Genomic DNA, 14,435 nt, shown 5'->3' on the forward strand with positions numbered 1-14,435 from the left:
TAACATTTTTGCTTAAAATTGTCTTCAAATGTCTTCACTCATCTTTTCAGTTGGTCTGCTGCTAGCTTCTTTGTTTGCTTCTGTTGCGCTTGGCCCCGGTATTGCTGCTTGCAGCTATATTTGAAATAGTTACACTACTTATTACATTTTAAATAGGGTAACTTGTAATCTGTAAATTAATACATTTCCAAAGTAACCTTCCCAACACTGTATATTAATGAGCTCATGTTTTTTTAGTTTTTACTTTAGTTATAGTTCTAATAATATTTTGAAATAGCTTTTATTTTTACATTTGTAGTTTAATTGTAATATATTTCAAATGTGCTTTCATAATTCTACTATTTTTTTGTGTTAAGAAACTATTAAGATGTTTAGACTTATTAAGATGTTTAGACTTAAACTTATTTCAGTTTTTTGCCTACATTTCTAGTTTTCCAACTAATATTTATATTTTATTTCACATTAATTTTTATTTAAATGAACAGCAATATTTTTAAGAGTTTTAGTTGACGGTAATAACCCTGATTCTGACATGGCGTGCAAACAGAGTTCATTTGAACTGTAAAAGAAAACAGTGTCATTGTTCAGCTGAAGTCAGTTCAGTGTTAATTCAGTTCCATTCTAAAGATCATCAATTATTAAATTAGTTCATTTAATCTCTAAAGCAGTTCTGCAGAAAACAGTGATGTCATTGTCCAGCTCAGTTTAGTTCTCGAACAGTAGTGCAGTTAGATCAATAATATTGTTGAATTTCGTGTGTGTGTTTCAGGTTGAAACTATAGGTGATGCGTACATGGTGGTGGCAGGCGCTCCAGAAAAGACGAAGTATCACGCCCACAATATTTGTGACATGGCTCTAGATATGGTTCGCTCTATTGATCATCTCAAAGACCCGTCCAACGGAAACAACATCCAGATCCGCGTGGGTACGTCTTCTCTTATTTCTACCTCTGGCATTGGCGTTGTTGACTAAATGAATTACTATATAGACATTATGTGCACAGACATCTTTAGTCTTGTGTTTGAACTTACATTTTTGCTGTAGCTCTGTATATTTCTATGGCATCACTGTCAAGAGTAATTCATTGGTGAAGTGGATTTACTTATTGTAGTAGAGTTAAAGGTGTGGTATGTAGGATTGACAGCTAGTGGTCGAAATAGTTACTGCAGCCCAAATTCAAAATATTGGAGATTGTTGTTTCCCCGCCCCCTCCTCCTCAGACTCGGCGCTCATGCGGGTTTGCCAGTTTGAGGACGCAAAAGTAGCAAACACAATTGATGATGAAAGCCACACTGTAAGATGATGAGTTGATTTATCCGCGTTTTAATATACCTTATTCATAGAGATTGTTAGATGGATGCTGAGGCTTTTAAGGTCAGGTAGAATCTGCGATCTCTGGCTTCCATGGCAGCAATACGCTGTGTTTTCCGCCAACTGACAAGAGCCGGCCTGTCCAACAGGCGGTCGCCTAGGGCCCCGCCTCATCTGTGGGGCCCATCACGCAGGACCCATCATGGCCGGCCGCAAAACTAAAGCCTTGTTCATACTTTCACCAGGCTCCACAGCGCGATCTCTTATGATTAACGATCTCTTAAATATTTCATAATTTCACTAAACATTTTCATTTAGTTTCATGAAAATTTCTTTATTTAAAAGGGCTTATTTCAACTTTTGTAGGCTCATTTTGTAAATTTAAGTAACTAATTTGTACGTGCAAACTGGGTGCGGTGTGATGAGTGCTGTGCTGGGTGTCTGGCCCCTCAGGGGCCAGACACACAGGTTCCAAATTTCTGGCCGGGGGTGAAATATCGTGCCCCCCGCCTGAGATAGAAGATCCCTCCTGAGAGGGACCTACCACGGGGGACCCACCAGCAGAGCTATGATGTCCGAAAACCAAACTTGAGTCGGCCAACGAGGTGCCACCAAGAGCAGGCTGACCCCTTGTTGACGGACCCTCTCCAGGACTCCCGGGATCAGAGCGATCGGGGGGAAAGCGTACAGATGCAGCCTCTGCCACATCTGCACCATGGCATCCAGCCCCAGCTTTTTTCTGGGTCAGCATCTCTGCGTGCACGAAACTGCCTTTGCCTCTCTGCTGTTGGTGTGGGTGCCATTTCTGACTAGGATGCCTGTTGAAGTTTAAGTGGAAACATTACATCAAATATTTTATCTATAACAAAAATATGAGTTATGATTTTGTTAATAATATATTTATTGAATTTACATTTTTAAATTGAAATAATTGATTAAATTAAGTGAATAACTCAACCCTGTCACAAAGTGAACAACCCCGAAACAATGACAAATGTGACCGGGTTGAGTGTGATGGGGTTGAGTTTTTTTGCTCAAAATGGCCACTGCTCTTAATGTGGTGTAGAAGAGTGGGCCACATGGCAGCCAATTAAATAAGTATATTTTAGATTTTTAAGGATTAAAATAAAATTTTGAAAAGTCATCATTTTCCATCTTAAATGTATGTGATGGGGTTGAGTTGTTAAGCTTGACAGTACCCTCCTTGACTATAAAATGAATAAAAAGTGTGATATCACTCACATTCTTCTGCACCATGCTGTTAAAGAGAGCTGAATGATGCAACTTCCTGTGAATTATGTCACATATGGGTGGAGTCTAAATTATTATGGGCGGAGAATGGTTGGCGTGACGGGGTTGAGTTCAGACTGAGGGACGTAACTTTATAAGTTGTTTTTTATCAAATATCTTGCATTTTTTTTCTTTTTTTCTTTTCAAAAGCAAAGAACACAAATAAATACTTGCATTATTGCTGAAAATTATAGACAGTGTGCAAATTTTATTAATTATTTTCCAAGTACAAATTCAGCGAAGAACCTCAGGGACATGACAAAATGCTTGCTGTAAGACATAAATAAGATTTTTTTTAATGATAAAAATTATTTAAATGCAATACTTATTTGTATTCATTATAAAGGACATACCAAAGTATTGTGAAAAGCTTTTAACATTTAATTTTGGTGAACCACCACTTTCAAAAATCTAGGGGACTGAAATATTACCGAATCCCAGGAATGACCCAAAAATGTAGGTAATAAACAAACAAACAAACACAATATACACTACCGTTTAAAGGGTACGAGTTTTTAGCCTTTTTTAAGTATCTTCTACTCACCAATGCTGCATTTATTCGATCAAGAAATACAGTAAAACATTATTATTGCAATTTAAAATATCTGTTTTCTATGTGCATGTCTAGTAAAGTGTATTTATTGCTGTGATCAAAGCTGAATTTATCATCATTACTCCAGTCTTCAGTGTCACATGATCCTTCACAAATCATCCTGATATTAAGATTTGATGCTCAAGAAACATTTATGATTATGATCAATGTTGAAAACAGTTGTGCTGCTTCATATCTCTGTGGAAACCGTGATACATTTCTTCCCCCCAGGATAATTTGACGAATAGAAAGTTCATGAGAACAGCATTTATTTAAAATAGATTTATAATGTCTTTACTTTTGGTCAATTTAAACCACCCTTTCTGAATAAAACCGTCAGAGCAGTTTTTTTGCTGATATTTTATTGTCGTATACTCCTTTGACCATTGTCATGCTTCTCTTAGGAATACACTCTGGTATGGTGGTCGCAGGGGTCGTAGGTCACAAGATGCCTCGCTATGGTCTTCATGGTGATACAGTCCACACGGCTTCTGCCATGGAGAGCAATGGGAAGGTAGATGGAGAGTGCAGCTGCATTCATATTGCACCATCTTTATCATTATTATACTTTATTATATTTATTGCACAGACATTTTGCATCATTACTTGTCGCTGTTTCCATCCACCAATGCAAATTTTGGGATATTGCGTAAATAAAAACACTGCAATGGAAACGGCAAGATGCCCATAAATTCTAAAAATGCACATAAAAAACTTTTCAATTGAGACGGTTATTTTTTATCTGATATGAAGACATGCACATGAACTGAATAAATCCCTTGATGAGCAAACAACAAGAATAACTGGACTAACCAGCGTACCAATCGCATCGCACAGCTTTTCAAATGTTGGTTTGGTGGTTCGGAAATGCCGAAGTTTGTCATCAGAGTGATTTGGTTTAATTCTCACATGATTGCATTCCCAAACGCAAGATAACATGACAGCATTTATTGCGTTTCGCCTGCCTCTCTGAGACGCAACTCATTTATGATGGAGGAAAAAAGAGCCATTTCTTCCCCGATTGCAGCAACTTCCATTTTTATTACAGATATTTGATTTAGATATTTCGCACCAATTTTCCAGGAAGTGGCAATTTTGTTCACTTGAGCACATGGGTTGGAAGCTGTGCTTCATTTGCAAATGTTTTATCCATCATTCCAATTTTGTGCACAAGTTTAATTCGCAGCTTTGGATTGAAAACATTCAGTCAAATCAAAATGTATTCAGACACCTTCAACATTCTCACATTCCATCCATCATTTTCCGCTTATCCGGGGCCGGGGTAGAGATGCCCAGACTTCCCTCTCCCTAGAGACTTCCTCCAGCTTTTCCGGGGGAATACTGAGGCGTTCCCAGGCCAGCCGGGAGACATAATCCCTCCAGCGTGTCCTAGCTCTTCCCCGGGGTCTCTTCCCGGTGGGATGTGCCCGGAACACCTGCCTGGGAAGGCGTCCAGGAGGCATCCGACCACTGCTCTAAGGGACGCCCAGCCACCCTGCGGAGAAAGCTCATTTCGGCCGCCTGTATCTGGGATCTTGTTGCCTGGATGCCAGCCGAACATAGTCCCGCCCACAACATTTGAGTTCGGGAAGTTCGGTCTGGACTTGATCCGTTGTGGAGCAACTATGCTGGAACCAGAGCTGTTCTGACCAATCGAATTGTCAGGACGGGCTTTATACGATGATGGACAGATGATCAACAGTAACGTCATTCACGTCACCAAAGAGCGCTTGGGTAGAATTTGTGGGGTGTTTTTGGCAGGGTTGCCTGGGTTCCTGGGTCTAAATATGACATAATTGGGGTCGCTTCAACCCGTGGACATGAAAAAACAGCCTGCGGCAAAACCGCGGACTTGGCAACACTGTGTGCAGTTGAGTTCTGTTGACATTTGACAACTAACGTTATGCGTCGCTCCGTTGCTCCGTTGCTCTGATTGGTTGTAGGTCTATCCAATTGAGGTCTTTCCTGGTTCGGTTGAAACACACCCCATAATCACAGCCCATATTCTGACTAGAATTGAGTATGACAACGTCAGGCTAGGGATCTTGTCCTTTCGGTCATGACCCACAGCTCATGACCATAGGTGAGAGTAGGAACGAAAATCGACCAGTAAATTGAGAGCTTCGCCTTACAGCTCAGCTCCTTCTTCACCACGACAGACCGGTACATCGACCGCATTACTGCAGAAGCTGCACCGATCCGTCTGTCAATCTCCCGTTCCATCCTTCCCTCACTCGTGAACAAGACCCCAAGATACCTGAACTCCTCCACCTGAGGCAGGAACTCTCCACCAACCCTGAAGTGGGCAAGCCACCCTTTTCCGACTGAGAACCTTGGCCTCGGACTTGTAGGTGCTGATTCTCATCCCAGCCGCTTCACACTCGGCTGCAAACCGTCCCGGTGAACACTGAAGGTCCTGGTTTGAGGAGGCCAACACGACAACGTCATCCGCAAAAAGCAGCGATGAAATCACGTGGTCCCCAAACCGGACACTCTCCGGCCCTTGGCTGCGCCTAGAAATTCTGTCCATAAAAATTATGAACAGAACCGGTGACAAAGGTGCAGTCCAACATGCACCGGGAACAAGTCTGACTTACTGCCGGCAATGCGGACCAAGCTCCTGCTCCGGGCATACAGGGACCGATTCACATTACCGATTTCTCACATCATCACAGTTTATTCGCTATAGTTTAGAAAATGATAATAAAATATGACAAGAGCTCAGAGTTAAACTGTGTCAGAACAAATTTATCTTGATAATGTCAGATAACTTTGATAGAAAGGGATGTAATGGATTATAATCAACCAATTAAATTTAAGTACACAATTAGATAATACCAATTGAGCTCAACCAATGACCAAGCAATGCTTCCTTTTGTTCAGTCTGTGGTGTCAAAGCTCACATTAGCAAATAGAGAAAAAACACTTCAGAAAAACACTGTCAGCTCAAAGTGTCTGAATCATTTTGCTCCCAAATGTTTATCAATTTTACTGGTAGTCACTGTATGAAGAATTGGTGGGTATAATATGTCACAGTTTACTTTATTTTGCTCTCCTCACTTACATAAATGAGCTATAGTGTTCTGCACACACTAGTGAAACATTATATCTGCTGTCTGAATCATGTTTGGTTTGACTCTAGCTACTGATATTTGCATTAATTTACTTGAATAATAGGGTTAGTGCAATTTTAATCACAAGCACCGTAATATTGAATACTCATTAGACTGCTATTTGTTGACCGTTTCTCTGCTATTAATAGGACTGAACTCATAGTGGCCGTTCACAGGCCTGAACCCCCCGCTGTCTGATTGACGTTTCACTCCATTGATCGACTGCTCTGTCATGTATAGGAGATGCACATTCAGCTGAGCAGCGCTACTTACGAGCACCTGAAAGGAAGTCACTTCATCTTCGAGAGACGTGGTACCATCACCATCAAGGTCAGTCACTAAAACTGAAAAACCGATATGGCTAGGAACTATTCTCTCATTCCTGCATAATAATCAACAGGGCTCTACGCTAACATTTTTCTTGAGGAGCACTTGTGCTCCTAATTTAAAAAAATTAGGAGCACAGTCAAAAATTTAGGAGCACTTTCTGATCGGTAACACGCATTCCAATTATAACTTTCCCATTACAGGACTATCTTTGTCCCTTTAAATTAATGTCCAGGGGCATTTTTACCATTATAAGAGCAATGGTTTCTAATCTTATTAAATATATGGATCATATTGTCAACTTCTTCAATTAAAATAGAAAAGTTGTTTTTAAAATGTTAATTTAAACAATAAAATCAGTTAGAGCAATAAGACACAATCATACTGTTACCAATCTAATTAAATCAGCATCAAAAGATCCATCTTTGCACTGCAGAAGTGGCACAGCAGCTCTATCTGAAGTGGTGTTTAGACAGCTCAAGTGTTTAGCAGCTCATGGGTAAATAATGTTGTATGAATGTTTTAAATATAAGTTTCTGAATTTAGAAATTGGTTATTTACCAGTTAAACTTTAAAAGTTTGAAATTTTAAATAAAAAGTTAATGCAAAGTATAAATATGTATTTATTTATAAATAAATAAGAACTTTGCAGCCGGATCTACTTCTCTCTGTGTGTGTCTATGGCGAGTCACACAGGGACTGTGCTCCTCCGCAGCGCTGCAAACCAAACTGGAATAAAATAGTCAGAATATAAACACTTATTATATGTGTACTGTAGTGATTCAGGGTAAGATAAAAACACAGTTTGGAAAACGGATTTATGATGTACTCTCTATACATCCAGTAATTTTTAAACACGAGAAAAGTTGTGGACTGCAGCTGATAAAGATTAAATCAAGAACTCATACAGGGGCTTTTTTAAATTATTATTTATTAATTCATTTTTGCCCCAAGCCCCCGTTAATTTCCGACCTTGTTTTTGATAATTCAAATGTGGTATTTCCAGTTAATTTGGATTTGGCTGCAAATAAACATCAGCGCGAGGCGTCTGGTAAGTGCGCATGGGTGCGTCACACCCGTTTCACCTTGTAAACAATCTGTGAAGTGTAGTCTGTTACACACATTTTTTGCACATGCTCTGCTGCTGACAGAAGGCATGACAAGCAGTCGATCGCAGAACGAAACGCAACTGTTGCTCAGTCAGTGTTGATGCACTTTGGCAGTTGTAATTTTTATTCCGATTATATTATACATCTATCCATGAGAATCGATTGGGTCACTCGCACCGGTGCGTCTAAATATTTTTTCACAGTCGCACGCAGTAATTTTCAGGCGCAAATGCGCCCAAAATGGTCGCTATGTAGAGCCCTGATCAAGGATTTTTGTGCCGATTTTTGCAGCGGTGCAGATTGTCATGTTAGTTATGTTGACAGAAGTTAGCCTATTTTTAGGCGCTGCGTGATATCATTACGCCGCTGAACCCTTGGTACGGCAGCAAAGCTCCTTGATTATTACGCAGGAATGAGAGTATAGTTCTTAGTAGGCCTGTCGCGATTGGTCGATACAATCAACTGCGTCGACGCTGTTAACTAGACGGCATCAATATTTTTAGTCGACTGGGTAAGTTGGGTATGATATGACATTGTATTAGTACCGGTACTTTAAAGCTACACTATGTAACTTTTCCGTCCGCTAGAGGTCGCCTGTTCAAAACAAAGGCATAGTTTGATGACGCCAAGTTTGAGCGCAGAATCTTGGGACATGTGGTCTTCATCTCACAGCCGGTGGGAAAGAATCGGGATAGGAATCGGGCAGAAAAAATGTTGATGGATGAGATTATTAACGTTACTGTAGTATGAAGCAGAGCAGGACCGAGTGTTGTGGAGCTGAGCAAGGCCGCAGGAGCGATTGAAGAGCGGGACTGTTATTATGGCATAATCGCCAGCGCCAGTTCCTCTTTTCCAGTCATGAGTATGAGGTAACGCAATTCTGTTTATCGTATTAGACATAGATATCCATAATAAAGGCTAGATGTCTCGTCTGCGCTGCTGGCCAATGGAGGTCGACGTCCACACCTGGCGGCCATCTTGTCACCGGCAGCTCCCTCACTCGTAACATTGTGTTTTAATGGTGCATGTACTTTTTAAATAACCATAACTTGCTCAATTTTCTACCGATTCTCAAACGGTTTGGTTCGTTATAAATGTCAGAGATGTAGTTATGACACTACATACTTATGAAAAATTAAAAGCATCCATAATTATAGCTACGTTAATAACGTTTTTAAGAAACCAAACCATTTGTAAATCCATCAAGATTTCAGTGAGATAAGAGTATTTGTGTTCAGATTACTCACCTTACATCAGGAGCCACAGAGCCCTGCCTGTGACAAGATGGCCGCCAGTGATGACGTTAGAGACTCTGCCGTAAGACATCTAGCCTTTATTATGGATATCTATGGTATTAGATACATCTGAGTGTGTTGAAAAGGAAGTTATGACATTCGCTCAGCGGCTGCTATGACACTTGTTCACACTGCAGTGAGAGTAAAGCGTTTCTGCAGAATAAAACCGGAAACCGAGGAGAACGCAGATATGATGTCATCGACAGGCGACTCCCTCAAACGCATAGACCACACATCCCGGTTCATTGGTTAAAATAGCAATTTCTCACGATTTACAAATAGTTGGAAACATTTGGGATATTCTAAGTACTCAACTGAACAAAATATATAACGCTGGCCTAGTGGTTTTTGGATATTTTACTGCAAAAATCTTACATAGTTCACCTTTAACAGCACTCTAATAAGAGCAGTATTTCTTAATCTGCATCGATGTGTGACAGCAAGAGTGAGGACGTGTGTGTGAGCTCTGCTTCCACCGTTCACTAAACAATGGAAGCAGAACAGTCAAATATATACGGACTGCCGGACTCTGACCTGAAGCGCGCGCAGCCACCTTTCACTTAGACAGATCGCGATGCCAGTTTCGCAGATTATTGGATTTAAATGGTAAAAAATATGTAAAAATGCACGTCCTGGCGAGTATTCGGGTAAACGGAGTCGGATATGTCTTTAGTGAACATATACAGAGTTGAATGAGAAATCGGGTGTTACAATGAATGTGGTCCGTGCAGCTCTTAAAGGGCCGGACCTAATATTCTATGTGAAGCAGGGCAGGAACAAGCCGGCCAAGTGAGTTTTTTGTTTTTTTTTTAACCCTAAAACACTGACAAAACAATGAATAGTAAGTTCTGTCATATTATTCAATTACTTTTTCTGTTTTTTGCCATGGTATCGATTCAGTAACTTATCGGTATTGAGGTATTTTAGTCTGGTATCATATCGAAGTCATAATGTTGGTATCGTGACAACACTATTCTACAACCCCAAATCAGAAAAAGTTGGGACAGTATGGAAAACGCAAAAAAAAAGTGATTTCTAAATTTACTTTGACTTGTATTTCATTGCAGACAATATGAACACAAAATATTTCATGTTTTGTCTGGTCAACTTCATGTCATTTGTAAATATGCATCCTTTCCTGTCATTCAGACCTGCAACACATTTCAAAAAAAGTTGGAACAGTAAAGCATTTACCACTTTGTAATGTTGCCATTCCTTTTCACAACACTTAGAAGACGTTTAGGGACTGAAGACACCAAGTGATGAAATGTTTCAGGTGTAATTTTCTCCCATTCTTCCTGCAAACAAGTCTTAAGGTGGGCAACAGTACGGGGTATTCGTTGTCGCATTTTGCGCTTCAAAATGCGCCACACATTCTCTATTGGAGACAGGTCGGGACTGCAGGCAGGCCAGTTAAGTACCCGTACCCTCTTCCTCCGCAGCCAGGACTTTGTAATGTGTGCAGAATGTGGTTTTGCATTGTCTTGTTGAAATATGCATGGACGTCCTTGGAAAAGATGTCTTCTTGAAGGCAGCATATTATGCTCCAAAATCTCTATGTACTTTTCAGCATTAATGGTGCCTTCACAGAAGTGCAAGTTACCTTTGCCAAGGGCACCGACACAACCCCATGCCATGACAGACCCTGGCTTTTGGACTTGTTGCTGGTAACAGTCTGGATGATCCTTTTCTTCTTTGGTCCGGAGCACACGGCGTCCATTCCTCCCAAAAAATACCTGAAATACTGTTTCATCTGACCACAGTACACGTTTCCACTGTGTGATGGTCCATCCCAGATGCCTCCGAGCCCAGAGAAGTCGACGGCGCTTCTGGACACTGTTAACATAGGGATTCCTTTTGGCACAGTACAGTTTTAACTGGCATTTGTGGATGTAACTACGTATTGTGGTACTTGACAAAGGTTTGCCAAAGTAGTCCTGAGCCCATGTGGTGATATCGCTTATAGATGAATGACGATTCTTGATGCAGTGCCGTCTGAGGGATCGGAGATCACGGTTGTTCAGCTTAGGCTTGCGGCCTTGTCCTTTACGCACTGAAATTCCTCCAGATTCCTTGAATCTTTTAATTATGTTATGCACTGTTGAATGTGAAATATCCAAATCTCTTTCTATCTTTCTTTGAGGAACATTGTTTTTAAACATTTCAATAATTTTCTCGCGGATTTGTTGGCAAACTGGCGATCCTCAGCCCATCTTTGCTCCTAAAGGATTAGACCTTTCTTGGATGCTGCTTTTGTACCAAATCATAATTACAATCACTTGTTGACATCACCTGTTTCAAATCACATCATTATTTAACCATTTGACCTCATTACTAGCCCTAAATTGCTCCTGGCCCAACTTTTTCTGAAATGTGTTGCAGGTCTGAATGACAGGAAAGGATGCATATTTACAAATGACATGAAGTTGACCAGACAAAACATGAAATATTTTGTGTTCATATTGTCTGCAATGAAATACAAGTCAAAGTAAATTTAGAAATCACTTCTTTTTTTTTTAGCGTTTTCCATACTGTCCCAACTTTTTCTGATTTGGGGTTGTATATAAAAAGTATTTTCTGATATTCTCTTTTTTTTGTTATGTTGGTTAACAAATTTGTACCTTTTTACAATTTTTACTCTTTTAATTTTACATTTTGTCAAGGGCTTGTTTACATTTATAATTTTTTAATAGGACACTACTGAAGGCCAACATTACAAGTTAAATGAAATATTTTTAAATAAATTTGTAGAAAATGATTGCGATAAATTAGTCGATAGATTAATCGATATAAAAATAGTTGTTAGTGGCAGCCCTAGTTCCTAGCCATATCGGCCTAGAAAATCACAACTTTTCATTTTCCGAAACTACAATAACCATCATGTTTGCTTTGAAAGATACAACAGCTCCACCAACCTTTTCTCTGACAGGGGAATGTGGAGATTGAGACGTACTGGCTGAAAGGAAAGCGAGATAAAGATGGAAACGCTCAGGCCGCCTGCCCACAGTTTGAAGCTCAGACCATCAGTAAAGCCGCCATTTCTGCCCCCGAGCCGCCCATTGATGAGGAAGTGCTGGTAAATGCATGATATTATGACCAAAATGTTAAAATATCTAACTACACTGTAAAAATGATAATTTACTCATGTCATCCAAGATCGAAGAGATCAGTCGAAAAGACATTAAGGTTTTTGATGAAAACATTCCAGGATTTTTCTCCATATAATAGACTTCAATGGCAACCAACCAACAACCAGTTTCAGTGCAGCTTCAAAGGGCTTTAAATGATACCAGGCGATGTATAAGGGTTTCTAGCGAAACGATCGGTCATTTAAAAAAAAAAAAAAAAAGTTTAAGTTTTATAAGCACAAATGCTCACCTTGCTCTGTTCTGTGATGCGTGTTCCTAAATTACGTTGAAAAGGTCACGATTGACGTAGGTGGAAGTACCGAGTCAGTGTTTACAAGTTGAACGTACACATACTAAGTCAAATGCCGTTTACAAAAAAGGGAGTTAAAAGGTAAAACAATGATGTCGGACGATTTTGAACTTCGAGGAGATGAGATGGAGTTTTTCGCCCTGTCCTACCTTTTTGAAGCAGAATACACAGAGGAAGAAATTAGGCAGATGGAAGAGACTGCTCCGACGACACACACCTCTTAAGCATCGGGCAGACGAAGATCTAATGATGGCGAATGCCAACCATTGCCAACAGAGGAATAATCTCAATGCTGCCACGACTGGACCATTAGAATCAGTCATTGAGTCAGCTGGTGAGACCCTGTTTCCATCTCGCTGCATTACCCAACAAAATTACTGAGCAACAGTGTTTTAGAGGTGTTTTTTAGTTTGCCCAAAATTAACTGGAGACGCCGTTCGTAATTGCGTATTACGTGACGTCACGAACGTGCATCACAGAACAGAGCAAGGTGAGCATTTGTGCTTATAAAACTTAAACTGTTTTTTTTTTTTTTAAATGACCGATCGTTTCGCTAGATAAGACCCTTATTCATCGTCTGGTGTTGTTTAAAGCCCTTTGAAGCTGCACTGAAACTGTCATTTGGACCTTGAACCGTTGGTTGCCATTGAAAAACCCTGGAATGTTTTCATCAAAAACATGAATTTCTTTTCGACTGAAGAAAGAAAGAATAAAGAAAGAATAACTGTTATTAGAGAATCATTGTGCATTTTAAAAGCTGTTTTAAAATGCACAATGATGGCTAAAAACACTCACTGGTTTGTATGGCTACTCTTCCTCCTCAGGTGTTTCCCTCAGTGGCAGGTGCAGATGAGGACGATGTGAAATCCATCCGCTCTCACCGCATGAAGATGGAAACCTCTGGAAACTCTCTGGAGGAGTCCATGGAGGAGTGTCGTGCAGAAGAAGCATCGGTCAGTAAGGTGAGATCCTGTTCTCAGAGTGGGATTTATGTGCTTGCGTGAGATATAATATAACACACAGATAATATCAAACACTCTCTCTCAGTCTCATTATAAGGACGCTCTTCAGGACGGCAGTCTTCAGGATCCGCACACTGAACTCGACTCGGCTGAGTTCGATGGCCGAGATTCGATAATGGAGTCTCCCGATGGCTCCTGTGATTCCCACGGCTCAGAGAAAAGCGCCATGTGCTCCGTGTGCTAGTCACAGTCATCATGACGTGGTTTTGGAATGGATTCTGAGAGTCTGTTTTAAAGTTCCTGGTCTGAAATTGTTGCCTAAAGTCTGTATTCACTGGATCGTCTTGTAAAGAGATTGGATGAACTGAAATGTGCTTATTGTGTTGTTTTCTCATCTCCACTCAGTCTCATTCAGCTTAAAGCTTCATAAATCTCCTTATAAGTTTCCTTTTGCTGGTTTTATGCTTTATATTGACGGATACCTTTATTCATTCATTTTTAAAGAATATCACAAAGAAATGTAAGGCTCATATTTCATCCCAAGATCAAAAGGAAAAAGAGAACAGAGAAAAATCTTTTTAAGACCCTTATTATTTATTATAGTGAAATGATTTGCATGACAAATAAACACATTCCTGCAAAATTCTCTTCTTTTTTTAGTCAGTGCAACAAATACTATCGTGATGTATAAGTACTAGTTTTTTTGTAACAATATAAATGTCTTTACCGTCCCTTTTGATAAATGTATGACTGAATAAAAGTATTTATATCTTACTAAACCCACATTTTGAATGGTGGTGTATGCCTTTTGATCGGGGTAAAAAATCATCTGGACATGATTCACCACCATCATTGACCGATTTCACCCGCAGCTTCGGCGTCTGTTTATAATGTAAGGGGCGGGGCTTCAGATTCTAGAGGGCATTTGATTGGACAGAAAAGCTGATGTGCAGCATGATGTCATCAAAATCATTGATCCATAAGGCCACGTGTCCAC

At 40.1% G+C, this 14,435-nt stretch overlaps 1 protein-coding gene across 1 annotated transcript in view; it reads left to right on the forward strand.

Annotated features, from left to right (window-relative positions):
- The window catches only part of LOC307140037 (soluble guanylate cyclase 88E-like), a gene marked incomplete at both ends in the record, with an annotated part of 33,239 nt that extends 19,557 nt beyond the window's left edge, over positions 1 to 13,682 (forward strand). The window contains 6 exons of the mRNA XM_079839281.1: positions 770 to 926; positions 3,599 to 3,708; positions 6,548 to 6,637; positions 11,968 to 12,114; positions 13,301 to 13,438; positions 13,524 to 13,682. Of these exons, the coding sequence (XP_079695407.1) occupies positions 770 to 926; positions 3,599 to 3,708; positions 6,548 to 6,637; positions 11,968 to 12,114; positions 13,301 to 13,438; positions 13,524 to 13,682 (801 nt within the window). The remainder of the gene's footprint in view (positions 1 to 769; positions 927 to 3,598; positions 3,709 to 6,547; positions 6,638 to 11,967; positions 12,115 to 13,300; positions 13,439 to 13,523) is intronic.
- Between the last annotated feature and the right edge of the window lie 753 nt (positions 13,683 to 14,435).

This window comes from Gobio gobio (assembly GCF_949357685.1).
Source record: "Gobio gobio genome assembly, chromosome: 16".
NCBI lineage: Eukaryota > Metazoa > Chordata > Actinopteri > Cypriniformes > Gobionidae > Gobio > Gobio gobio.